Below are 27,193 nucleotides of genomic sequence, written 5' to 3' on the forward strand. Positions count from 1 at the left end.
TCTTCTTCTTCTTCTTCTTCTTCTTCTTCTTCTTCTTCTTCTTCTTCCACTTCTCCCTTTTTCACTTTCACTTCCTCGTCTTCTGCTGCTGCTTCCCCTTCTTCTTCCTTTTTTCCCTCCTCCTTCTGCTTCTTCCTCTCCTCCTTCTTCCTCTCCCTGCTCTCCTCTTCTTCTTTTCCTATTCCTTTTTCACTGACTTCTTTCTTTCCTAATCTTGCTCTTTGTTTTTGGTTCCCATTTTATTTTATCTCTTACCTTTTTCTTCATGCTTACATATCTTTTCCAGGCTTTCACTGTAGATAAATTAGTTTCTCTTTTTGCCTTTAATTCTGATATGCAGGAGCACATTGTCCTGGCCCAATAAAATCAAGGACTCAAGAGTCCTTGCAGGACCAGGAGGCAGGGTTGGTGGTGGGTGGGTTTTCTGGGTCTTTTCTTAACATTTTACAGTCACAGAGACACAGACTCCCTAGTCCACGTCTGTCCATATTCACACAGTCTGCTTACCCTGGGTCTTTCTTTGTCCATAGGCGTCTTTGTCCTGACTCAAGTGATTAACTGGTTCCGGACCATTCCGTTGACCTTCAAGGACCAGTTCATCATTGCCTACGGAGGGCTCCGAGGTGCCATCTGTTTTGCACTGGTGTTTCTCCTCCCTGCCACTGTGTTTCCCAGGAAGAAGCTGTTCATCACAGCTGCCATTGTCGTCATATTCTTCACTGTCTTCATCCAGGTGAGTGTAGCTTGTTCTTCCAGAAAAGTCTCCCTCTTCCTCAGGAGACAGGCATGTTCTGATGATCCAAGTGATGCTGCTGGCAGATGCACAGTGGCATAGGTGTATTGAAGCCTTGGGCACCATCCAGACAAGGAACACGATACTTCCTGTCAGGGTTCATGTGCTGGATTGTGTAGGACATCACAAGAGTCCAATTTGGTCACTTGACCTCCACAGAGGAAACAGTTATTTAAGGAAACTCGGCTCAGAGAATGGTGTTTACTACTGGAAACTGATGAACCACACGCTGTAATCCTTGTCATTTGCCTTGCTCTCTGACCTAGTAAGTATACGTGTTAAGAGCTGGTTGTGAGCCATGACCTTCCAGCAGGTACTTGACAGGCGCTGGCTGCTGACAGTGCCTTCCTTGGAGCAGGGAAATGGGGAGTCCAGGATACTGTGGGGAAGCAGAAAGCAACTCAGGCAATATGCCAGCTCTTAGAGTGTATTTTACACAAATTCATTTACCAACTACGCATCTGTCTTCTACTCTGTGACAGGCCCGGCCTTCAGAATTTAGAATTCTTACCCGAGCAAAACATAAGAATATATTCTTGTCTTTGCAGAACTTTCACTCCTGTCAGAGGTTAGGGCAAGATGGCGTGCGCCGGGAGAGAAAACTAACAGTAAAGTATGGAAGATACTTAAAGAGGGGGTTACCACACTAAGTGAGACCGGGGTCAGGAATGGAGAGGTGACCCAGACAGAGGGTCAGTCACAAATCTAAATTGATATTCACAGAGGAGAAAGGTGAGGAATATGACCTTTGCACAAAGGCTTGGAGGAGGTGGAGGCATTAGCCAAGCTGAGGGACATTCCAGGCACTTGTGCTGAGGAAGATCTTGTTTGCTGGAAGCAGAATGTTCTTGGCTGGGGTACAGGGTGGGCCAGAGTAACGGAGGACATGGTGGAAGCTTGCATTATGTTGCATTACGTCTTGGGGGAGAGTGACACTCTCCCCGAGAGGAGGGGACACAAAGCAAAGGCCAAGGAAGGCTGCATACAAGCCCGGCTTGTGGCCAGACAAGAGGTGAGATCCTGAGGCACACTCAGAACATGCAGGATCGCTTGGGGTGTGGCATGTGTGAGGGGAAGGAGGAGGCTTCACTGACTCTCAGGGTGGGGTCTGAGTGAGGAGAGGAATGGGCCTGTCCTCAAGGAGAAGGGAGAAGGGAAAGACACCAGAACTGTAGATCTGGAGGTTGGCAGTTCAAACACAAGCTTGTTGGGTCAGGGGCATCAGTGAGACCTAGAGGGACTGACACTGACTGCCTGGGTAGTAAGAGCTCAGGTTCAGTAAATCGGCCGGTCCTCAGTGGATGGTATGGGAAGCCACAAAATGGAATGGATTGTCCAGAGAGAGAAAAACGTACAGTGAAGAAACAGAAAGGCACTAAAATTGGGTGCTGAGGCAACCCCTTAAGGCCTGGGCAGGGAGGGAAACAGTCATGGAGACTGAGGCATGGCTGTCTTGTCTAGCCATCTACAAATGTTTTGTCATCATCGACACCTTACCCACAGTGACCTCTCCAGCAGTCCTTTAATTGAGCTTGGGCCTTCCAGTGTGAGGACAGGGGTTTTCCAGACCCCTGGCCAAGGATGATCAGGAGACGCTGTTAGGCTGAGGAGAGGACAATTTCCCTCACAGTCTTTCCATCCACGCCTCTTTAATGCCAGTTCCTTCAGTGATTACCACAGGGTGCCAATCCTGTCAGGCACCAGGTTAGAGATTTCCTGTGTGTGTCTCATTTCCTCCTCAAATCAACCCTCTGAGGTGAAGACTGGCACCGCCTCCCAGGAGCAAATGCATTCCCAGAGGAGAAGATGACCCCAGAGTGAGCTACTGAGGCTGGCCGCAGCCTCCCCCCCCCCCCCCCCCCCCCCAGAGCTCACAGAGGAAGGCAGCATTTGCTCAGTTGTGGTTATGTGTGAGTTGTGGTGAGCGTATGTGCATACAGGGGCAGTTGTAGGAGATTCCCTTGCACGGTGCACCCACACTCGCACAGCCCAGCTTTCATAGAGCTTATTTTGATGTTCAGTTTCTTAAAAGATGTCGGGGTAAGACACACAAGTGCACACAGCGGCTAGGCCCGTGCAGGAACAAGACCGCCAGCACCGCCGTGTCCACCTCTGCGCCCGCCCCAGTGAGACGTCAGGCACCAGCTCGCCCACAGAGCTGCGCCCTCCACCGACGGCACAGCTCTCAGACGTGCTCTCAAGCGCCCACCTGAGGCTGACCACAGTGGCCCTTTCTTATGATGAGTACAAGGAGCTTGCTCTAAAATAATGGGGCTCAGCTGTACACAGGGTAAGTGAGCAAGCAGCTTAGTGCAGTCACTGCTGCACGGGGCAGGGGCACCTGGCAGTCGGGGAGCTCATCTTCCTCTGTCATCATACCAGCTGACGGAGCGTTCAGTTCTGGAGCCCCGAGGGCGGTGACGTCAAGACAGAGCGTCTGAGCTTCGTGTCGTGTGGACGGCTGCTGAGCACACGCCACAAGTGTCATACGTTCACCTCCCTCACAGCTGTGCCATGGCATTAGGACCCGATTGACTTGAGCCCCTCCTTAGCCGGGGGGACGGGGGTGGGGGACACCACATCCTCCTTACACTGTGGCAAGGAGTTCTTCGGGTTTCACCTTTCTCCTCAGTGTTTACGGAATGTTTGCAACAAGCCATTCGAGTTGCTCCTTACACACAGATTGTCAGGACAGATTGTGCTTCAAAGCAGTGTTGCCGCTTGGCTTGTCACCTCCCCCAGAGCAGAATTCGCGTGGACGGAGATGGGGAGGGCCTGGAGGCTCTCCCGTTCCTCCAAGGCCTGCTGATTGCCTCGCCGTCAGCCTAGGCCTCAGGCTGCACAGCGCACAGCTTTCCTCCTCCCGGGACAGATGCTAGCATCTCCATGTGCCAGGCACGTCACCCTAGTGTAGGGGGTGAGGAACGGGGTCTCCGGGGTCGGACCTCAGCCCCCAGCACACCTTCTCAAGTGCCGTAGTACAAAGCAGTTCTCTGCCCCAGATGCCACAGGCTTGGCACAATTATGGAAAGACGCCAATTCAAGATAGGACACACAATACAAGCTTGGGACTAAGTCATTATCAAACATAAAAAGATATATCTACAGCCAGAATATCACATGTGAAAAAAGTATTATAAAGTAATACTATCAGTCATAGAATATAGGTGTACATTAATATTAACACACTAATACAGACTCGTCAGTAATAATTTTTGTCTATTTGGGGTTGAGACACAACCAAGAAATAAAGCTAAATTATCAACTCCTTATGCTATGTGCCTTTGCACTCACTGTTTTGTTTTGTTTTGTTTTTAAGACATGGTCTCATGGTGTAGCATTACCTTGGCCCAGAATTAACTTTGGGCAAGGCGGACCTCAAATTCATCAGACTCTGTCTGCCTCTAGCTCCTGAGTGATGGCTTTGAAGACATGTATAATATGAATGAATGTTTAACATTTAGTGTTACAGACAAGCTTGCTCTTTTGATTTGTCCCATTTGAAGTAGGAGTCTATATATATCTCTTTGCTGACTTGCGGCTCATCACCTACAGAGCAGCCACAGCCCAGGCAACATAGTCTGCTGAACAGCACCACCGCGTCCTGTGCCTGAGTTGTTAACAATGACACTAGAGGGAAATGTAGAACTTATGACACAGCAGACAGATGATATTGGCCACAGAAATAAAAGGTCAGCAAGGCCTTTGGCGGAAGTGGTGATGAAAGTTAGGCACGAAGTACGGTTATGACTCTAAAGTAGGAAGAATGTGAAGCCAGCATCTGGGCGAAGAGCATTCATGATGGCGGGAAGATAATACACCAAGTCCTAAGACAGGAAGTGAGCAGAAGGACACTGATGACCCACGTGACCACACCGAAGCAGCTAGACGGAGTCATACGATGTGGAGTTCAGAAAGCGCGGGTAGAGCATGCTTTGAACTGAAGGGTCCTGAGAAGTGCCCGTGGCAGGGGCGTGGCATGCTTTGGGGAGGCATCTCTAGGTCCTTGATGGGAGTGAAATATGGGATATATGTAGGTTGCTTGTGCATGAGGGTAGATGTACAAATGTGTAAAGGCCCCGATGGAGAAGGGACTCGGCCAGCAGACGGCAGGAGCCACGCATTGACTGCTGGAGTATGGTGAGTGTGCATGTTAGGGCCTTTGGACTGTGCTAGTGCCCCCAGGCCGGTCTGCCCCATTATAAGCCAAAGGGTCACTTGGCCAGACTCATTCTGAAGCCCTCGGAAAGGGCGGCCACAGCTGTGCACGCTCCAGCCACCTCCCACGTCTGTGCCAGTGCGTTCACTGCTGGCCTATCCCAGCGTGGCCTTCCTGCTCTCCTGACCCCCGGCAGTGCAAACACGCACATACCTATGCATGCACACACACATCCTCCGAAAGAGATTGCTATATCAGAATAGATCAGTGAAATAACTCTGGAGAGAAATGTTAGTGATAAATAGCAGTGAGAATGTAAGACATCTATTTTGCTCCAAATGACAGTTTTATGTTGCCGGACCTGTTGTTAAAATTTTAAATGATTTATCTGTGTCTGAGTGTTTGTGTGTGTGTGTGTGTGTATTTGTGTGTGTGTGCATTCTTATGCACGCACCACGTGAATGCCTGATATTCTCACCAGAAGAGGATATCAGGTGTCCTGGAACTGGAGTTGAGAATAGTTCTGAGATGTTATATGCTTGCTGGGAATGAAGCTTGGGTCCTCTGTAAGAGCGGCCAGTGCCCTTAACCACTGAGCCATCTCTCCAGCAACCCCCTTATTAAATTTTAAGATCTGATTTCTTCTTCTCACTTCAGAATTTCTTCAGGGATAAATTCCTCCAGCCTGATACATCATGCTGACTATCTTCAAAAATAGGTTACACGTGACATGATTTATTATTTATCATAATTAGTCGTGATAATTTAAACACTGCTTAAATCATGCTGCTAATTTGAGTAACACATTATCATGACATTGAATGTAGTATCACTTAAGGAATTGCAAATGAGTAAACAATATTGATTTCTAGACATCTGAGTTCAGTTTCTTTGCAACAAAACCAGTAATGTTATTTATGTACAATAAAGTCATCAGGCCATGTTTTAAAATCATATTAGAAATTAGGGAGTGTGAGGTGCAGAGCACAAAATGAGGCTTTAATAGAGCCGACCTAATCTGTTCTTTTGACCTTGTTCCATGTAAGTTCTCTTGGCCTCAGTTTACCTAGCTTCCAGTGGAATGTGTATAGACAGTGCAGGACCTGAGGCAGAGTTTTGACCTCATGGTCTCATGTAAAATACTAGGCTAAACAATAACAGAAGAGAAAAGTTGACGTCATTCAGTATACTTCAATTTTGGCAGAAAGATAAAGTGGAGTAGCCATTACCTAGTTACCTCAACAGTCATGCAGAAGACCCACGAACTCTGTGAATCGACCCAGCGGCCCTCCAGAAATGAATGAACTAAATGTAAGAACGACAACCCATCTGATCTCTGTCGCCATTGCACAGGGATGATGTAATTTACATCCCTGTTCAGACTGGGAGGCGAACAGGTGGGGACGGACACCAGCCTGATGGGTCAAAGACAGCAGGCTTTGCTGTTCATGGCCACAGCCAGAACATTGTGTGGGTCTGTGTCGATTTTCCTTAGCCCTCGGTTCCGTGGATGTGACACAAGGGACACAAAGGACATATACGTGTGTAATGGTCTGCTTTACAGTCGGGCAACAGAGCCTAAGAATTTATCACTGTCTGTGGAGGGTGATGATGCTTGCACCTGCAGAAATGCCCTGAAAAAAAAAACAAACAAATAACTCTGTCCATGCAAGAACATGGGGATGAGCAGGGACCATGGTGCCCTGAGGAATAAATATTTCATGATGTGGCCTACCAAGCTGAACTGATGGTGCTCCCTGTTACATAGACGCTGTGAGGCCCCTACAATGTGCTTTATTTGGATAAATCAAACACTGTATTTAATGAATATAACATTACCAGCTGGGGAGAATTCCATAGAAACCAGGATATTTAATGTAGTCCTAAATAAAATGAGTTAAAGGATCCATTTTTTTAAAGAGGGAACATTGTATGGTGAGCAATTTAGGATGTGAAGAGAACAGTGAAAGTTACTGCCCAGCCTTTTTAAAAATTATTTATTTATTTTTATTTTTTCAAACTTATTCACTTTGTATCCCAGCTGTAGCCCCCTCCCTCATCTCTTCCAGGTACCATCCTCCCTTTTTCCCCCTCCTCTTCTAGTCCACTGAAAGGGGGTGTCCTTCTCCCCTGCCATCTGACCCCACCTTATCAAGTAGATCAGAGACCTCAACATAAAACCAGACACACTAAATCTGTTAGAAGAAAAAGTGGGGAATACTCTTGACCTCATTGGCACAGAAGACAACTTCCTGAACAGAACACCAACAGTACAGGCTCTAAGATCAACACTCAATAAATGGGACCTCATGAAACTGAAAACCTTCTGTAAAGCAAAGGACACTGTTGCCAGAACAAAATGACAGCCTACAGACTGGGAAAGGATCTTCGCCAACACTATATCTGACAGAGGGCTAATATCCAGCATCTATAAAGAACTAAAGAAGTTCAATACCAACAAACCAAGTAATCTAATCAAAAAACAAAACAAAACAACAACAATAAAATGGGGTACAGAGCTAAACAGAGAACTCTCTGTAGAGGAATATCGAATGGCAGAGAAACATTTAAAGAAATGCTCAATGTCCTTAGTCATCTGGGAAATGCAAATAAAAGCGACTGAGATTTCGCCTTACACCCATCAGAATGGCTAATATCAAAATCCCAAAAACTCAAGTGACAACACATGCTGGAGAGGGTGTGGAGAAAGGAGAACCCTCCTCCATTGCCAGTGGGAGTGCAAACTTGTACAACCCCTCTGGAAATCAATCTGGCGCTTTCTCAGACAATTAGGAATAGCGCTTCCTCAAGATCCAGCCATACCACTCCTTAGACATGTATCCGAAATATGCTCCACCAAACAACAAGGACATTTGTTCAACTACGTTCGGCGCAGCTTTATTTGTAATTTCCCAGTATTTTTGACTGAGCAGTCAGTTAGTTTAGTGATGAAATGAACAATAGGGGATCATTGGGTCTGTAGAGTGGGACATAAATCCTCTATAACTCTGCAGGAGTTGATGATCAGGATCTCATGATGGAGGTCAGTTGGATGGGAGGGCCCAGCTGTGGAGTTATCTGAAGTAGACACTGTTTAAATAAAGAGATGGGAAGAAATTACTCACAGATGAGGGAAGAAGTATGGGGGTGGCCTGAGGGCTGAGCCCAGACACAAGCATCATTGGAAGATTGATAAATGTTGAGGAAGCTAGACAGTACTGGAAGAGGGAACATGGTGGTTGGTGGTGACAGAAAGGTGGAGGGGAGAGGCAGAAGCCAAGGGAAGTGTGCTCAAGGAGAGGATTCTGTAAACTTAGAAAAGAGCAGCAACAGGGTCAGTGAGGAGTGGCCTTCCTCACAGAAGTTCTGCGGTGAGGGTGACCCCTTGACTAACCACACCCGAAAGAGAGACGCCGGAGACCAAGAGAAAGGGTGACAGGCAAGGGACACTTGACGGAGGTGGCTCTTGTCCCAGCTCTTCTAAGATGAGCGTTTCAGCAGCACCTTTGATTGTATAAAGTGCAGCACGGGCGTTTGCTGCCGCCGGGATGGAGAAGGGCACTGTTCATTGGAAGACAGATGTCTAACAGAGTGACGTGACTCTGTGCAGGTGGTAAGCACTGGAAGCCAGGGCCAGTCGAGGGCCAGCAACACCTTCGTCATTCCCATTGTGTTCATCCCAACCCCAGATGCCTGTTGTCAAGGTTTTAATGCGAGAATGGCCAAATATAAGATAGCATGGCTATCGCAGTGACAGGTGTGTGTGTGTGTGTGTGTTTTATGTACATGCTCATACATGAGTGTGTGTATGTGCATGCTTTTTTAGGTGTGCTTACAGAGTGCTGCCTTATTCTCTTGAACTTGAGGCAGGCTCTCTTACTGAACCTGGATCACCTTGTTTTCGTGTAAGCTTGCGGCCAGCAAGTGCAGTAATCCCCCTGTCTCAGCACCTCAGTGCAGAGCCCCATGGTTACTCCAGGGATCTGAACTTGGGTCTTTATGCTAGCGTGGCAAGGCCTCTTACCCACTGAGCCATCACCCCGACTACACAATGAAAATGGTAACATTTTTAATAAATGAAAATAATAGAGTTTTTAATAAATGAAAGTTTCCCACAAGCTTTCTAGGGAAATGCTTGCTGAATCAGCAAGGAAATATGAGAAGCCTCCTTCCCCCCTCTTTGTCAGCATTAATTCCACAAGTAAGAACTCCTTCTTCCCTGTGAATGGACCAAACGATGCTTATTTTAACCAGACAGTAGGTTAGGCTTTTCTCTTCTTCTCTTTCTTGGTGGACACAGAGGTGGGGCAAAGCAGACAGAGAGAGAGCTGGGTGAGAATGTCACTGCCTGGTAATTCTCCATGCCCATGCTGCCAGATGACTCTGAGTCAGCCCTCAAGCTATGGTGCCGTGTTTGTCTGGCCAAGCTTGGCTGACAGGTGAGAATTTATTTGCACTTTGTAAAGAGTTTTTGGCATTTTGTTGCAAAACTCAGGATTTTATTTTTATTTTTTTCCTCCACAGATAGTAACATGCTATCTTTTTCTTAGAGGTCCTATCAAATTGCTTCCTAAGTAACAAAATTAGAAATTTTCCAAAGGGGTGAAGTGGGTGTTCCATAAGGTGCATCGTCTCTCTGTCCTTCCAAACCACAGGCATTGGCCCAGGTAATAAAATACCCTGACACAAGGCATACACTCGTCACATGCCCCACTCCAAAACAGATGACCAAGAAAGGAAGAGGAGAGGGAAAGAGAGGATCCAAGCAGTATCTAAAGATGATTTCTAATCAGCGTGATAGGACAACTGAAAACACATATGTGAACACTTGTGTTCATATGTGAACATTTGTGTTCATATGTGAACACAGATGAACACATATCAAGAAATGTGATTTTAACTAGGCACTCAATCTTTAAGTTTTATTAATTGTGGACTTCCGTATGTTATACTTCTACAAATTTGAGTTGATCTGGGGCACCCGTTTCTTAGAGTTGGTGGGTGTGATTTCCTCAGTTTGCTCCCTGAATGCCTGTCTGCCTGGTAGGATAACCAGCACCAGGCTCTGGCAGGCCGACCTCTGCCCTTACTCTCATACACTCTGAGCACAGGATGCCCCTTTATTATGAGTAAGCGTTGAAAGGAGAAGGAACATGTGTAATAGCCGTTAGTGTCTTCAGAATATGGTAGAGGCTTTCAGTGTTAAAAATTATACTGAAGCCAGGTTTGTTGGCACACGCCTTTAATCCCAGCACTCAGGCAGGCAGAGGCAGGCGGATCTCTGTGAGTGCCAGGACAGCCTGGTCTACATAGTGAGTCCAGGACAGACAAAAACAAAGAAAAAACCCCACGACAATAAAGAATTACACTATTTTCTTCTTTTTCTCTTGAGCTGCTAGCATTCTGCTTGCCGATCTATGGGACAAGGCACTCAATGGAATCACCATCTCTGAAAATCACAATTACATAATCATTTTTGGTGTTGTCGTTGTTTATGTCAAAACATTTCAGAACGTGTTGACTGGAAAACTGTTAGCTCCTGTGGTATGTCCAAGTGGCACACCACTGTTTTTTTGTATTTGACTGAAATACAAATAATATGTAAGATGTCTCATACTAAAGTTGCATAAAATCAGTTTTCACTTAAGAAAGTAAAAAATGCAACTTATGTTAGAAACATGTTCGTCCTGGATTGATAGAACAAAACTGATTATCTCCTTTGAAGAGGCGTGTGTGAGCTTGTGGTGTGTGGTGCACATATGTGTCTATGGTCCTGTATGTGTATATGTGTGTGGTGTGTGTGTGTATGTATGTGTATATGTGTGTCTGTGTATGTGTCTGTGGTGTATATATATGTGTATGTATATGCGGGAGGGGTGTATGTATGTGTGTTATGTATGTGTATATGTAAATACGTGTGTGTGTTACTGTGTGTATGTATGTGCGTGTGTGCGTGTGTAGATGTATTCTGTATCAAAACCATTCTTACAGACTAAAAGGCTAGGAGTGGTGGCTCACACTGCAGTCTGAACAATTGAGAGGCCGAGGCAAAAGGGCTGACACAGTCCAAGGCCAAACTGGGCTGTGCAGTAAACCTGGCTCGATTCAGCTCATCACTGTGTCAACCCGGGCTGTGCAGTGAGCCTAGGCTCGTTTCAGCTCATCACTGTGTTTTTTGAAAAAAATATCTAGATACACATGGAAAGGTGAGATGGAAATCAAATGGCAGACAATATCCTTCAACATTATCCCTCCTTCATCAGGAAAACGTCAACCAGCCCCCACCGCCTTTCATGCTACCTGCCCCACAGGAGAGCCTGGTCCCGACGCCAGCTCTCCGGACTCCTGTGGAACAGTATCACAGCTGTGCACGTCACAGCTGGCAGATTGCAGCATGTCTGCAAATTTCCATTTACTTATTTATTTATTTTTGAAAAATATTCTGGTTGCCTTTAGTCTTTTAGGTTAATTAAAGATTGCTAAAGTTCTGCTTCTCACCCTGAGCAAGACATTATTATAGTATGTGGTGTGTAGGTATTAGTGAAGAGAAAAAAAATGCCATTGTAATCTAGTCATCCTATTTAGAATTTTAATTGTAGTTTTAAATTACAAATATTTCTAAGATCCTTCAGTTAAGTTTCACAATTCTCTACATGAGGGTTGCATGCAATTGTCATAAGGTTGCATATACATAAATATTTGCACATAATGTATCTATTGTGTGAGTTTAATATGTACATAGTTTCTCTGAGTATACATGTTATATTATGTGGTAGTGTATACTAGCTACACAAACACAGCCTGTAGCCATAATAGGATGTAATGTGTAATAAAATAAACATTGCTGCAGTATGATTATTGTTTACACTCTTTAAAATAACATTTGGGCTGGATTGTGTGTGTTGATTTTATGCTACTCACTTTTTGCTATTTTGATATGGAAGGGACTGTCTTAAGTTTTAGAACAAAGATGCAAACTATCCTTTAACAACAAATTCTTGTTGTCATCTTTCCTTGACTTTTCCCTATTGGCTCTTGTTGGTGTACAGCTTGCAAAGCTATGGCTGACACCAGCACCTCTGGCCTCCCCTCCGTGCCGCTAACGGAGATGCTTTGATGTTTCACTAGTGAGATGTTGATGGTGGCGTTTTGCAGAGATCTTTGTTCAGAGTATGAAGTTTCCTTCATCTCCTCATTTCCCAGGTGAAGTCCTGAGTGGCCTAGAGTGCCCCTGCACTGTTTCCCACTGCTGCTCACTGGCTGTCCTGAGGTCTCTGCCAGGTGATGATGCCGAGACCGGTCAGGATTCCTGCTGAGTGCTTCCTCAGCTTGAAGCTGCCTTGGCTCTTCCCCTGTGTCTGTCTGTCCCTCCTCTTCTGCCTCCTTTGTAAATGTGTTGGGATAAAGATGACCTTCCTTTAGACCCAAAGTCCTACAGCCCTGGTCCTCTGAGGTCCATCTTTGTGATCTGATGCCCAGGCCCCATGGCAGACTTGCAGAAGCAGTGTGGTGAAAATTGTTCCCAGAATGTGAGCAAATGGAAGAATCACAGGACGGTTTTTCTGTGAGCAAAATAGCAAGCGGCCAGTTCCGCTGACCGTCACTGTCACTGTTTCCTTCAGTTACCTTTGGGCTTATTCCACTTTGGCATCTAGTTTATGTTGAAGTGGTCTTCTGAAAATAAGACATCCATGGAAAAGAAAGATAAGAATAACAAAACTTTACGTTTGCTATTTAACTCTTAGCAACAGTCCAGATTTCGCTGGTGGCTGCTTAGGAGGCGATAAGCTACAGCTGAACGTTTTCCGTATGAGAGGACTCACTGAATCATGTTTGCGTTTTTGTGCAGGGGACAACCATCCGACCGCTGGTGGAGTTTCTTGACGTCAAGAGATCCAACAAGAAGCAGCAAGCTGTCAGCGAGGAGATCCACTGCAGGGTGGGTGCTGGCTGTTGGTGTCAGGAGAGAAGCGCTGTGCTGCTGTGCACTCCTGGGGAGGGAAGGAAAGAGCAGAGGGCTGGGGGAGAGGAGCTGGGAGAGTCTGTGATGGGAGGCAGACTTGCCCTAGCCTCGTGGTACCCAGTCACAGCCTGCTGAAGTCTTGAACCAGCAGAGGGAACATAAAGCCTTTAACCTGAAAACGTTCCTACCAGCCATTTGGCGGTAGGTGTCATGTGAGCAGAGCGAAAATGACCCCTTGTGAGAAAAGCGCATCATCTGTCTGTCTTCCCTTCTGCTTCAGTTTTTCGATCACGTGAAGACTGGGATTGAAGATGTCTGTGGACACTGGGGTCACAACTTCTGGAGAGACAAGTAAGCACCCTCACAACGTTCTAGCAGCGTGGCTCTGGGCCACTCTTGGGAAAAAAATGTACCGAGTTGTGCGTCTTCCAGGCTGGAAGTCCTACGTTGTGCCACTGTGTGTTCTCCCAAGGTGATTCTTAGCTCTAGACAGGCATGGGGATACATGCCGTGGGCCCAGAGGACCAGACGATAAGGCAAGAGGCATTTACGTGAGTTCAAGGGCAACCTAAGCTACTTAATGAGTATGCCAATTACAAAAACAGCAACATCTTATCTTCAGCACAGATAGAGTTCGTATAAGTGAGGCCACTAACTAGCCTCCTTGCCGCCCTTGAGGCAAAGTCACTTCTTCAGTGGCTGCAAGATGGAAGAAACACCACTAAAAGACAAGACATTCTCCAACCCCCAGCCAAGGTCCCCAGAAGCAGTCAAGCAGCTTTTCCATGTAGACCCCACAGCGGGGACCATTTCCTCACTGCACCTGTCTCTGCCTCCTAAGTGCTGCGATTGACTGCTAGCACAGCCCGGCACGAGCTTACTTCTTAAAGGAGGCCCTGTGCTGGGCAGACGCCTATCCCCGAGGTGGTTGTAATGAGGCGGAACAACTGACTGGATCGGTGATGACAGCAAGAAGGGAGGGATTCTGGCGGTTACATGTGAAACATGGAGCCCAGGACTACCCCTCACCAGCTAACGGGAGCTCGTGGCGGCTGTCCTGCCCTCGGGACATATGTTGGGAAGTGGCTGACGCTGCCAACAGGCCCCTTTTATTATAGATTGATCTGTGAGCATTGGTGCACAGATCCCTGGCTAGGACAGACTACAGAACAAAGCAGAGTTTAGCTGTAACGTGAGGTCAGAGGACGCATTCCAGGCTGTAGTGAGCTGTTCCCTCTTGCTTTTTCTTTCTAACTCACTCGCAAAAGCTTCACTCCACTACTCAGTCATTAATAGAAACTTAGCTGCCTGCTCGTCTATGTACTTAAAGTGAAGAATTTTGAATGCTTCTGTTTGCTCACACATGTAGTATGGAATCAGGCTATATAAGTTGTATATTTCACCCAGGCATGGTGGTGCACACCTTTAATCCCAGCACTGGGGAGGCAGAGGCAGGTGGGTCTCTGTGAGTTCGAGGCCAGTCTGGTCTACAAAGTGAGTCCAGGTCATTCAGGGCTACACAGAGAAACCCTGTCTTGAAAAAACAAAATAAGCGAACAAAGTACATGTCACAGACTTGGGCCTCAAATTATATAATAAAAACAACAAAATAGCTAACTAGTGAACAGGTGTGTGTGTATGTGTATGTGTGTGTGAGAGAGAGAGAGCAGAACTGGAGATGAGAGAGAGATCCTTAAGGAATGCAGTGAGTCACAAAGACACTAGAACGAGAGCAATTACCCCTTAAAGCACTGTTGGGGATGGAGGGAGCGATTGTCTCTTGAGCTGAGCCTTGTTTCATAAGTCAAGGAAAGATGTTTTTGTACAGGCTGATTATCCAGTTAACCGCCTGGGCGCACAGGTAATAAAGCAGACTAAACCTGCACTGTGAGACTCTGGACAAATTATCGTTTCTCTTGGGAAGCATTCATTTTTCTTTTTTCTGGAGGTGGGATTAAAGCCGCCTACTGTGCCTGCCTTGTCTCTCGCCTACCCTGCTGCACAGTCTAGTAATTTTCTGACATAGATGAGTCCTTCTATGCCAAACCAGTAAAGCAGATTTTCTTTTTCTCTTTCCCTGTAGTTCTATCGTCTCCCTTTGAGCTCGGTCACCTTTTCCTTTCTGTAGCCTACCAGGTCTCTCAACAATGAGTGGGAGGCACAACGCAGACTAGCGTGTTTCCTTTCAAGAGTGAAGATCGTGTTTCACATTCTTCCCTTGTGCATCCAAGTACAGCAAATACAGACCCATGCAGGCACACACTAGGTCAGTAGCCCCTGGGCACTGTTAGGAACAAGAGGTGCTGTCCTGTTTGCTTTGTGTTGTTCTCACAAAGTCCAGGACCCAAGGAAACTTGTGGAGAAAGGGGAATACTTCATCCTATAGCTTGTTGTGCACTCCCAGGGCAGGAGAGGACCACGGCTGCCTGGCCTGCCTTTCACGGCCAGCTCAGCCTGCTGTCTATACCACCCAGCTCCACATGCCCTGGATGGCGTGGCCCTCAGCTGACTGTGCCCTCCTACATCAGTCATTAATCAAGAGAACGCCCGTCTTAGGAAGGCTGTCTCAGCTGAGGCTCCTTCTGTCTACATAGCTCTGCTTCCTTTCTGTGTCAGACAGAACAAAGCACAAACCGAAACCCCAACCAGCACAAAAGGGGTGGGATTGTGATTGTGTGAGTCTGAAGTGGATCTCAGGCGAAGATCAGAGGGTGTCCATGCGCCGCGTCAGGTGGCTCATGTCTCCAAGGTCCCTGAATGACTTGCGGAAAGGCCGCCCCGGAAGCCAGAGGCAGACTGTGAGCAAGAGGAGAGCTTGCACATCTGGCTTGTGTCTGGAAGCAAGCATTGCTTTTCCGTGGAATTTCAATCCGCACCACAGAGCTGCAGTCTAACTAGTCCACAGGCATTTCACATTTCTGTGTTCAGTTACCACATAGCCTGCTCTTGACCGTCATGCTGCTGCACAATCACCGGAAGAGTGGGTACTCGAGACTGGGTGCTGGCACATACTAGTCTCTTATCGCTTCTGCACACACCTTCCTTAGTGTGTGCGAAACCACTGACACTGCCATAAAGAATGCGCAGAAGGAAGTTGCAATTGGACATCTTTCCCTTTAGTCCAAAGCACTGGCTTTACACACCCCATCAGCCTGGGAGAGAATTCTTGAGGGACTCGAGTTGAGACTCGGGGGAGACCCAGCTTGAGGGGAGCAACCAGGAGCCGAACGGTGTGAAAGGGAACACCTATGCGGAGCTTGCCAGAGGGGCGGGAGGGAAACAAAGCAATAAGAAAACAAGCACGCCCACGCAGGAGGGAACACGGCCACTCCCGTCCTCGCTCACTCTCCCTTCTGTGTATCCGAAGTAAGAGATCTGAAACAATAACAGTCATATGAGAAGCGCTGGAGACTTTGCCCCACTGTTGAGAATCCTGGCTCAGCGAGCCTAGCACAAAATTCAAACAAACATCGGAAAGAGGAGGCCGCCTTCGTTCGGTGGTGGGTCACTGCCTCAGTGCGTTCAGGGTGGCTCTTTAATTGTGCAGAGCCCTCCAGCATTTAAAACAAAGGGCTAGCGCCAAGAGCGTGGCCTGGCCCCATTTCACTCCAGGCCCAGGTGTACCAGTAAGCTCTCTGGGTCCACGTTTTATACTTACTTCTCAACAAATATTTACTGCGTGTTGCTCTGCTTCTACGCTGGCATGTGGTGTTGCATAGCGAGTCATCCACAGAGCCGGCTGATCAAGATAGAGGCCATTCATTATTAAACTGTGTGAGTCTAGAAGTCCCACGCGGGCCGGACTGTGCTGGGCTTGTCCTTGCTGCCGCAGGCTGGAAGGCAGTCAGCTGATCCTGCTGGAGCTCATCTCCTGAGCTGGGGGTCATGATGATGACTTCACTGACAAGCTGTCCGCCTTGGCTCACAGCTCTTCGTAGGTAGGATGGTGTGTGGCTAATGATCGTGTGGACACAGCATCTGGGATTCGCTGGCAGGCCTCTTTGCTCATTAGGTCATTTTAAGCCTCTTTAGTCATTATGTCAGGAGGAGGCCATTCACCAAGACAAGTAACATTACTGACCCCAGAATCTGGGGAAGAGGCAAAAGAAGGTCTTCAAGGCTATGACAGAAAGCTGTTGCTGGGTTTGGGCCAATGCAGATCCAGAAAGGCACTGGAGCCAAGTGATAGGCCTCTACTACACAGGGGCTATAAGATGAAAAAGAAAACTACTTGCCACACTACAAAATGACAGCTGCTGTGTAGAAAAACACACGTGAGCAGTGAGAGATGGGGTGGAGTTGGAAGAAGCATGCAGCTGGCACAGAATGGACAGAGTCGCACTTGGGAGCATGGCAAGCCGGGGTCTGGCTTGCAGAGGTTCTCCTGACATAATCACCACCGACGGTTGCAGAGGGACATGAAGGTCACGTATGGAAGCAGTCCTAGTAGGTGGGACAATGACTTTAAAGACCCTCGGAGGACAGGTGGCCAGGGTCAGAGGTCAGAGGGACCCCACACGGGCGGCACTGCACTGACAGCCTCACCCGTACCCCACTGCAAGAGTGTGGTGCCATGCTATTACCCACACGGCATTTCCACCAGAGACTCTAGCTCCTGTGCTGAGAATCGCTATAGGGGTGGGGACGCTTAGTAGGTGCCCAAATCTGTATTAGAGTCCAGACAAAACTGGGACCCAACGATGGCTCCAGAGGTGTCAAAGGGGACCGCACTTTGGCATACATTTTCACTGTGTGGAGCGTCAAGTGATCGCCGATGGAGTAGGAAGGAATGTTAGTTGGTTGGGAATGCCATAGCAGATTGCACACAGTAGGCAGTTTAAACGGCAGAAATGGGTTGTCTCACTTTCATGAGGAACAGAGAGCCAAACACAGGATGTTAACGAGCTATTCAGCTTGAGGGAGCTGAGGAAGGCAGGGTTGCCCATGGGCTTGCTGGGGCTGCGCTCCCCGAAGCTTCACAAGTGTTTTTCTTTGTGTCTTTGTCTCTCTTTGTCTCTCTTTGTGTCTAACCAGCGTGCCAGTCACACTGAGGACAGCCCACCCTGATGACTGCATCTCAACTTCATCTTGTTTGTGAAAACCATATCTCCAGAAACGCTCTCAGTGTGATGCGCTGGAAATTAGGAATTCAATATAGGAACTTGGGCTGGGCCTCCTTATCCTATAACATGGAACATAGAAGAGAAAGATTACACAGGGTACCAGAGAGCTTGACCTGGTGGAGGTCGGGAGAGGCTAGGGAGGTCGGGTCAGTTGGAACACTGCGAGTCTGGAAGCTTGTTAGTCACATCACAGGTAGGTGCGTACACACACACAAGCATATGTGAAGTATACGCGTGGTGAGGCTGGCTCAGTATTCTAAGTGTTTCCCTACAAGCATTTTCTTATCCAACGAAGCATTCACTAATTTAAACTCTGACGACTTATTTATAGGTTTAAGAAGTTTGATGACAAGTACCTTCGGAAGCTTCTGATTCGGGAAAATCAGCCCAAGTCCAGCATCGTGTCCTTATATAAGAAGCTGGAGATAAAGCACGCCATTGAGATGGCAGAGACTGGGATGATCAGCACTGTCCCCTCGTTCGCTTCTCTCAAGTGAGTGTCAAGAGCTTCGCAAAGCAGGGTAGCAATAATAGTATCAGAATAACAGGATTGTTGACGTAAGTCCTAGGGTGGTGGCTTAAGAACTCACAACAGAGTGAGGCTCCAGCTAAAGTCAGCTCTGTGTGTCTAGCGCCTATCCCATGTTTTCCCATGTTTTATGCTGTATGTTCTGTTGTATTGGGAATGGCATGTCATGTTTAGGGTCTCTGTGCCTTTGTCAGCTTGGGAAGGTTCATGACTGGTTGAAAGTGAGCTAAAACTCTCTCAGCTTTATCAAGTGGAATGTTTTCCAGATGTGTTACATTTTCTAGATGACGGTGCACAGAATGTAGCTTCTTCCTTATTGACTGCGCAGCAGTGTAGCTAGGCTTGGGGAACACATACCCTGGATGCAGTGATACCCAGCCCTGGCTGGACACTGGAAACAGTTTGGGAGTATTAAAGATTGCAGAGGCCTGCATCACTCCACAGGGACTCAGTACAGATTCCCTTGTGATGAGGCTCCATGAAATAAAGCTAATTACATTTCTGTTGGAATGAGGCAGTTTTGCATTGCTTTCTTCTAGGAATGATGAATAGGCAACACCGTGAGTCGTTTTTTAAAACTAATCACATGAGCAGCTGGCTGTGGTGACATACCACAGTGACTGTGCCGTGGGGCCGAGGTCTCAGGAGGGTTGAGATCGGGGCCAGCCTGGGCTACACACAGGACACTGTGGTGGGGGTGGGACACGATGTGATAGTTGACTCTGGAACTTCACGCACAGTTAAACTTGCCAGGAATGGTTTTATCACTGAAACAAGTCTTAGAAACTTAATTATTCTAAAACTGAATATTTTAAAAATGTTTAGAATGTTTGAAAATACTGAGAAATTCCTAATTGCTCTTTTTTAAACTAAAGTCTTACTCTGAAGCTATGATGTGACAGCACTAAAGAGGGAATTAGCAATTCTGAAATATTTCACAAAGTAAAATACATTTTCTTTTGGACTTTTACAGTGATTGCCGTGAAGAAAAAATAAGGAAGCTTACACCAGGTGAAATGGATGAAATTAGAGAGATATTATCAAGGAATCTCTATCAAATCCGTCAGCGGGTAGGAAAAAATTATGCATCAAAATACTTTTTCTTTTGGCTGAAAATGTGCTCTCCAGCTGGAAACCATGAACACATTCCTCCGTAGAGAGAGGTCCTAGTGAGCACCACATGGGCAACCCACCCTGGAGACTCCCTAAGTCCTCCTGCACACCTCAGCTGAAGCACTGAAGGCTGGGGGTTCTGCAGCGCTGATTAGACATAGGAAGAAAGGAGCGGTCGGTTTTACGTATGAAAGTGCTTTAAAGCTGAGGACATAGCTCAGCGGGCTCATGCCTGCAATCCCAGCCCTTAGGGAGGCAGAAGCAGGAGGATCCCTGTGAATTCAAGGCCAACCTGGTCTGCAAAGTGAGTCCAGGATATCCAAGGCTACACAGAAAAACCCTGTCTCAGAAGAGAGGGAGGGGTGCCCTCCTGCTCTTCTAGAGGGCCTGAGCTCTGTCTCAGGGTGCACAGTGGCACACAATCACCTGGGACTCCAGCTCCAAAGGGAGCCAGTGCTTCCCAGGCATCTGCAGCTACCCTCACACACACACACACACACACACACACACACACACACACACACACACGATAATCAAATACAATCTCAAAAAATCCTATAGCTTAGACTGTAAATTTATCAACTCTTCACAAAGTGCCAAAATCTCTTTCTTTGTACCTTCTGAGCTACTTCTTTCACTGTATTTCCATTGTCAGCACCCTATTTTATTAGTGTGCCAGTGATCCCAGACTCCTGCCTTTTGCCCAGGGTCATTCAGCCCGCTGCTTGTCTCACCTGCTTTGAGCCCCTCACAGCGCCAGGGGTCACTGTTGTCTCCACTTCACAGGTGAGGAGACAGACACTGCCAGCTGCAGAGATCACCCTCTTTCTTCGCTGTAGACTTAGCGGGCATTCCAGCAGACTGTCCCATATTAGCCATGTCAGTCTCGGTCCACCCCTTTCTCTAAAGCTCCATCAAGGACAACAGCCTCCTGTCTGAAGTGAAGCAAAAGCACAGTTGCTGCTTCCAGGATAATTTGGGGTCCTCTATTGCCAAGCTCCACGTTATCCAGCATGATCTGATCCATCCACTACACACCCTCATGGAACAACAGATTCTGTCCTCAGGCCTCGCCCTGTGCAGGGTGCACTATCTCTCTGTACTTATAGCCAGCCCCTGCTTCCTGATAGCTGACCCACAGCATCCCGTGTGTAAGTCTCTGCCAAAGGTCACCTTACCATTCCACACTATTCTACATCCGATAACACTGTATGCAGTGCAGCTGACTGAGCCTTTGCTTTTTTCGTTTTGATAGACTCCGATGCCAAACTAGATAGTAAACTTCTTGAGACAGATGTAGGATCTACACCATGTCACCTTTTCCTTGGCCTGAGGTACCTAGTACATGTCAGGACAGGGGTCATTTCCAAGATCTTTGTGCCAATTCTATCAGGAAATTAATTACCAAGCATGCTGCATAGTCTGCAGAGCCCTCATTTAGAGGTGACAGTTGCTGGGGCAACAGGACACCTCAGCATGGCGGCCCTGAGATCTATCAGAAGATGGGGGGCCACCCATGTCAGCATGACTCGGTCAGGACTGTATTTCAAAATGACGTTTGTTTCACTGTTAATCACGGCTGGACAAAGCAGAGAAGTCTCGTGTGAATTCCATTGCTTTTCTCATTTACAAAGCCCACACTTTTCAAAAAAGAAAAACCTACTCACTGACTTACAAAACAATTCATTCATTCAAAATATGAGTGCTATTGGAGACTCTGGATTTTAATTCCAGTTTTGTCCCACGGAGAGGGTGACTTTCCTCATGTAAGCCCAATGACAAGTAAAGCTTTAGGTTGAGAGAACTGACTGATCGTTAGGTAAAAACATCCCACGTGCACTGTCATTTCAGACCTTGTCCTACAACAGACACAACCTGACGGCGGACACAAGCGAGAGGCAAGCCAAGGAGATCCTCATCCGCAGGCGACACAGCCTTCGGGAGAGCCTCCGCAAGGACAACAGCACCAACCGGGAGCGCAGGGTAACTGTCACCTCCGGAATCACAGGATGGAGGGCAGAGCCTTCTGCTGATCACAGGCTCCTGGGGCTGGTTGAATGACTGCTGAGGGCCATTTCCCAGCTCTCCTGGGGTGGACTGAATAGTAAGGTCATCTCACCGTGGGTAGGGGCACTTTGAAGGGCTTACGTAGGAGAACTGTCTAGGCAAGATAGTGAGACATACCTTAAGAAAGAAGGCAAATAATAGTTCATTCCTTTTATAGTGTTTCCCTTGCTTTTGTTTCATTTATTCAAAATCTTATGTAACCCAGGCTGGTCTTGAACTCACTACAGAGCAAGGATGTCTTTGAACTCCTGACCCTCAGATCTGCCTCCTATGTCGGGGCCTTCCAACCTACATCACTCTACTCAACTTACATTCTTCCCAGTCTTAGACACGTGGAATTCACTGGAGAAGAACATTTCCAGAAATAAATATACACTATGTTGTGTTTAAGTACAGTAAGTGCTTTGAAGAGAATAAATATGTTTTGAGGCTGGAGAGGTGGCTCAGCGCTTCCTCCAGAGGACCTGGGTTCAGTTCCCAGCGCCCAGATCCCAGCTCGCAACGGCCTGTAACCCAGCTCTAGGTCATTTGACACCCTCACACAGACATACATGCAGGCAGAACACCAGTGACATAAAAATAAACAAACACACAACACATGTGTATGTGTTATGGACATGTAAACATACATTTATGTCTTAAAAGTCAAAGAAGAACGTTAGTGGACATAGCTAAGTCACAGTTTTCATCAGCATGGCTGGACAGTTTCGATGAATGGATGGAGACACAGTGACAGGCGCAGGCCGCTGGGCTGCACTCTCAGATGTGTCATTGGATGATTCTGTGGTGAGAACATCACGCGTGCGCAGACGAGGAGCACTGTATAATCCTCCAAGCGGTGTAAGCTCCTGACAGCCATGTGGCCCGTGGCTACCTTTGAGCCTTCCCGACCAGGTGCCAGGGTACAGACCGCTGATGCCAGGCACATCTCGCCTCCGTAAAGAGGCTCTGTAAAGCCCGGGTGCTGCTGGGTGTGAGCATTCAGAGCGCAGGCTGCCCTGCAGCCCAGCCAGGCAGGCGCTTCTCAACACAAAGACTGGCAATGACGTGGCCCTTCAGTGATACAACACGGCAGGCTTTTATTTTCAGTACCATTCTGCACTGTATCATCAGAGGGGGGAGCAGGATAAAGCCTTCCTAGGCATGATGTACGGCAGTGACCCTTAATTCATTCTAGAAACTAAAGATAAGTGTTCAAAATAGCAGTGACGTGATTTTGTCAGACTTTGAGGTTATTCTTCCATTTCAAGATGTATTGAGAGAAATGAAACTTAAATTGCCCCGTTTTACTGTATCTCCTCCCCCAGAGGGTCCAGTCTTTCCTTTGAATAACTTCTGTGGGCGAGGATGCCAGTGTTCCTTAGGGACCAGTGGCTTTCACCCCTCACTAATGACCACGTTCATTCTCTTTCTTTTGGAAGGTGTTTGGTTTTTAAAGCGCAATGCTTACGGTATCTGGAAAAGTAACTTGGGGATGAAGAACGCAAAGTGTAATAAAAGTTTAGTTCTGTCATGAAATTTAGCATCTAACACACTGTAAGGCGGCATTCAGTCATCTGAAGATGTTTTCTCTTTCCTACAGGCTTCCACCTCGACTGCCCGGTACTTATCCTTACCTAAAAACACAAAGCTTCCGGAGAAGCTGCAGAAGAAGAGGACGGCAAATGCAGGTAATCGGTCTTCCTGGAGAAGAAATGTTTTCCAACCTGTTCTGGTGTTCTTCATTAAGGATGAATGAGCTCAGTCACTTGGAACCTCAAGAAGCAACAGGCTCCGTTTTATTAGTATCGTGGCCTTGTTTAATGGGTCACTGTGCATCTCAAAAATAATCCAGTCACTTGTTTTTCATAATGATCCTTTCATTATAGCACAAGCAAATCCTTTTACTGTGAGCTTACGAGACACGAAGGTGTAAGTCTGAAGGTGTATAAACACATACATCTACACCGTAATTCTAATTTCTTTTTGTGGAGTGGATTATAGATTTTACTTCCTTGCTTGATAGCAATCTCATGCACACACTAGAGCTCTTTGCTGCAAACCCAGGAACTATGTTAGGATTCCGTTTTGCTAAAATATGGGGTGTAACAACAATTTAAACCCCTTTGCAACCACCTCTGCTTATTATTGAATTCATCAAGACGAGGACAGTTTAAAGGCTGTTTGTGGCAATGGAGAGAGGCGTAAGAAACCAAAAGCAAGGGAAATGGAAGACAAGACTGTGGCCGTTCGTGTTTGCTACCACTGCATGTCTAGAGAAACATTCTAGTAATATCAGCAAGTGGGCAAGAAGTGGGTGCCACCTCTTCCCGTGAACCCCAGGCCCCAGACCGGGGTCCAACGTCCAACCATCCTTCTTCCTGTTGCTTAGGAAGTACACACTGGTGCTTTGGTCCTTCCGAGAGCTTATAAAGCACAGAGTGCATCCAAAAGTCCAGGTGAAGGGAAAAATTTAAGCAACAGAAAATCTGTTAGCTTGTTTGCCAGTGTCAGAGGCGGAGCTGAGCTCTCTTGAGATCCTGGGTGAGGCAGCCTAAGACAGGGCCAGAGCTTCTCGGGTTGAATTCCAGCCCCAGTGCTTACTTGCTAATCTCTGCTGGACCTACAACCTCTGGTAAAAGCAGGGGATGAGACAGAGCCAGTGGGGAAATGTACTTAGCGGTGAAAGCGCTTCCAAACTAGCACGGAGGAGCTCTTGTGGCACAGATGTTCAAGGCCGTTCAGCGGGAGTTTAGTGAGCCTTCCTGCCACACCTCGCCCCTGGGAGGGGTGGGGCTCACGGGGGGCTCGCTGTGGCTTGCGCTGTCTCTGCTCTGCTCCCTTTGCCCACACCGCCCTTCTGCTCTGCGACAGATGGCAACAGCAGCGACTCGGACCCAGACGCCGGAGCCACCGAGCTCACCCTGCAGCCCCGGGCCAGGCGCTTCCTGCCGGATCAGTTCTCCAAGAAGGCCTCCCCGGCCTACAAAGTGGAGTGGAAGAACGAGGTGGCCGCGGGGCCCGCGCGCGCGCAGCCCGCCACGCCTCCGGGCCCGCGCAGCCGGGACGGGGGCACGCAGACCCCCGGCGTGCTCAGGCAGCCCCTGCTCGCCAGAGACCGGCGCTGCGGCCGGCCCCGGGAGGACAGCGCGGCCGAGGACGGCCCGCCCAAGCCCCCGCCCAGGCTGGTGCGGAGGGCCTCGGAGCCCGGCAACAGGAAGGGCCGCCTGGGCCCCGAGAAGCCCTGAGGCCGGAGGCGCGGCCTGCGCAGCTAGCGAGCTCGCGGCTTGCTGCCCGAGCCCGGTCCGCCGCGGAGTCCACCTGAAAGCCCGCCTAGAAGCAGCCTTTGGTGGTCTAGCCGAGCCTCTAACTCCCGGGAGCACAGGAGGGGCAAAGGACGTTAGCCCCGCAGAACCGCTTTCCTGACCTTGGGCTGGTAGGTGTGTTCTTTGCGGGCCTCAAAGGAAAAAAAAAATGTGTGCCTTTATTGAACTTGAATGACAGAACTTGAAAAATTATTTTAACACACCGTTGTTGGTGAAAATTTTAATATATTACAAATACGCCTCAGTTTTTATTTATGAAAAAAAAAAAAGTGTTTATCTGTAGCGATCATTTTTTAAGGCGGTGAGAACGTCTCTCCAGGGGGTGACGGGCAGTTCCTAGAGGTGGGTCCTGAGTTCTGGGTCCCACTCTGCTCATCCTGAGCTGATGGGCAGCAGAACACGGTCCCTAGCAGAGGCTGTGGCCGCCAGGAACAGGGCACCGGGGGCAATGTGTAGGCAGATGGAATGGCATGGCTCTCAGAGTGTGGGCTGGAAGTCCCTGTACAACTCTGAAATAAAGAGGGACAGACTGCCCTCAGCCCGTTCTTCCTGTGTTTGCCATGGCTGTGGAGTAACATTTAATCTCCACCTTACCCCCCGTCCCGAGAGCCCCTTCCCCCCTCCCTGCCAGGAACAGAAAGAAAGATTCACTTGAGCAAAACCAGCTCTAGTTTCTAGACCTGGTGGCAGCTCCCGTGTGTGAGGACCTCTTGTGGCCAGTGAGGAGACAGGGCGGCAGCTCCTGACAGCTTGGTTTTCACCCTGTGCGGTGCTGGGAGAAAAGCGGAGGTGGTTCCTTTCCCAGGCACCCTGACCACCTGCTGTGATAAAAATGTCCTTCAGTACTCTCAGGGCTGGGGGGGGGGGGGGGGGGGGGGGGATGGAAGCTCTGCAGACTGTCTTCCTGGAAATGGGAGTCTTCAGGTCTGATGTTTAACGAGGAAGCACTTTGCAGAAAACCCCTACTTTTTTGCACTAGTCTACAATCTGTTACCTCTTCATCTTTGATAACGTAGTGACTCAAATTTGTCATTAAAAATTAGATTCTATTCTCTGGAGTACTTTTCGGGAGTATGCAGAGAGGGGCAGTGGGACACAGTCATTAAAGATTCATGTATAAATCAACGTCTTGTAAGCCGCACGTTTATTGACTTGTCGTGTTATTTCTGAATAATTATCCTTAAAGACTTCCCTGGGTTCACGCTTTAAGTGAAGCCTCTGCTATTGTTTTCACCTTATCCTTTTGGCCACAGCAAACGATGCAAAGTAGCTCGGAAGGGTCCTCCTTTGCTCTTCTGTTGCTATGATAAAACAGTCTGACTCAAAGCCGGGTAGGGGAGGGAGGGGGTTATTTCACCTAATACTTCCAGGTCACACTCATCCCTGAAGGCAGTCAGGGCAAGAACTGAAGCAGAAACCATACAGGAAGGACACAGGTTTGCTTTCGGGCTCATGTCCTCATACAGCCAAGGCTCACCTGGAGGGAGGCGTGGGTCCCAGCGTCCTCCCACAGTGATCATCAGTAAGGACAGTCTCTTCAGACATGGCTGGCCACGGGCAGTCGGATCAAGGCAACCAGGAAGAGGGTAAGAGTGTGCGAAAGTGGGACCAGAAGGTGTGCAACCCCTCCCCACCCTCTTCTCTCGGCTTTTCTTGCTCCTGTCTTGAGGTGCTGCCGCAGCATCTTGTGAGATGGGAAATGATGCTCAGTTAGACACACGCTTCCCAGCCATCCCAGATGAACCCATGGAAAGCCACATAACATGCAACTGGAAAGCTACATGCTTAGAATTGTGCCAAAAAAAGAAAGAAATCTCTATTTTAAATGACTATATTTTTATAAACCATGTATGCCTTCTGAGAAGAAATCAAAACTTTTATAGGTTTTACTATAGAAATAGAATTCATAAAATGCTATGATGTTTATTTTTCCAAAATACATAGTCACTGTGCGTAGTAATAATAATTTATGACTCCTGGCAAGGAAGGCAGAAGTAGAAAATAACCTTCAAATAATTGTACTGGTTTTTCTATATGAATAAATATTATAAAGAATAACACTTTTCTGGAACTGAAGGAAGAAACATGAAATAGGATGTTGTGACACTTCAGGCTAAATAGACCAAATTCAGCTTTCACTA

The 27,193-nt window shown here is 47.7% G+C and overlaps 1 protein-coding gene across 1 annotated transcript in view; it reads left to right on the top strand.

Moving 5' to 3' along the window:
- Positions 1-25,898, top strand: part of Slc9a2 (solute carrier family 9 member A2) — a 78,300-nt gene extending 52,402 nt beyond the window's left edge. The window contains exons 5-12 of the mRNA XM_055607632.1: positions 531-733; positions 12,802-12,891; positions 13,196-13,266; positions 18,370-18,531; positions 19,541-19,637; positions 21,532-21,663; positions 23,330-23,417; positions 24,601-25,898. Coding sequence (XP_055463607.1) covers positions 531-733; positions 12,802-12,891; positions 13,196-13,266; positions 18,370-18,531; positions 19,541-19,637; positions 21,532-21,663; positions 23,330-23,417; positions 24,601-24,974 — 1,217 coding nt within the window. The 3' untranslated portion in view covers positions 24,975-25,898. The remainder of the gene's footprint in view (positions 1-530; positions 734-12,801; positions 12,892-13,195; positions 13,267-18,369; positions 18,532-19,540; positions 19,638-21,531; positions 21,664-23,329; positions 23,418-24,600) is intronic.
- The last annotated feature ends 1,295 nt before the right edge of the window (positions 25,899-27,193 follow it).

The sequence above is a fragment of the Psammomys obesus genome, unplaced genomic scaffold (assembly GCF_907164565.1).
Source record: "Psammomys obesus unplaced genomic scaffold, mPsaObe1.curated_primary_1811, whole genome shotgun sequence".
In the NCBI taxonomy this organism is placed as follows: domain Eukaryota; kingdom Metazoa; phylum Chordata; class Mammalia; order Rodentia; family Muridae; genus Psammomys; species Psammomys obesus.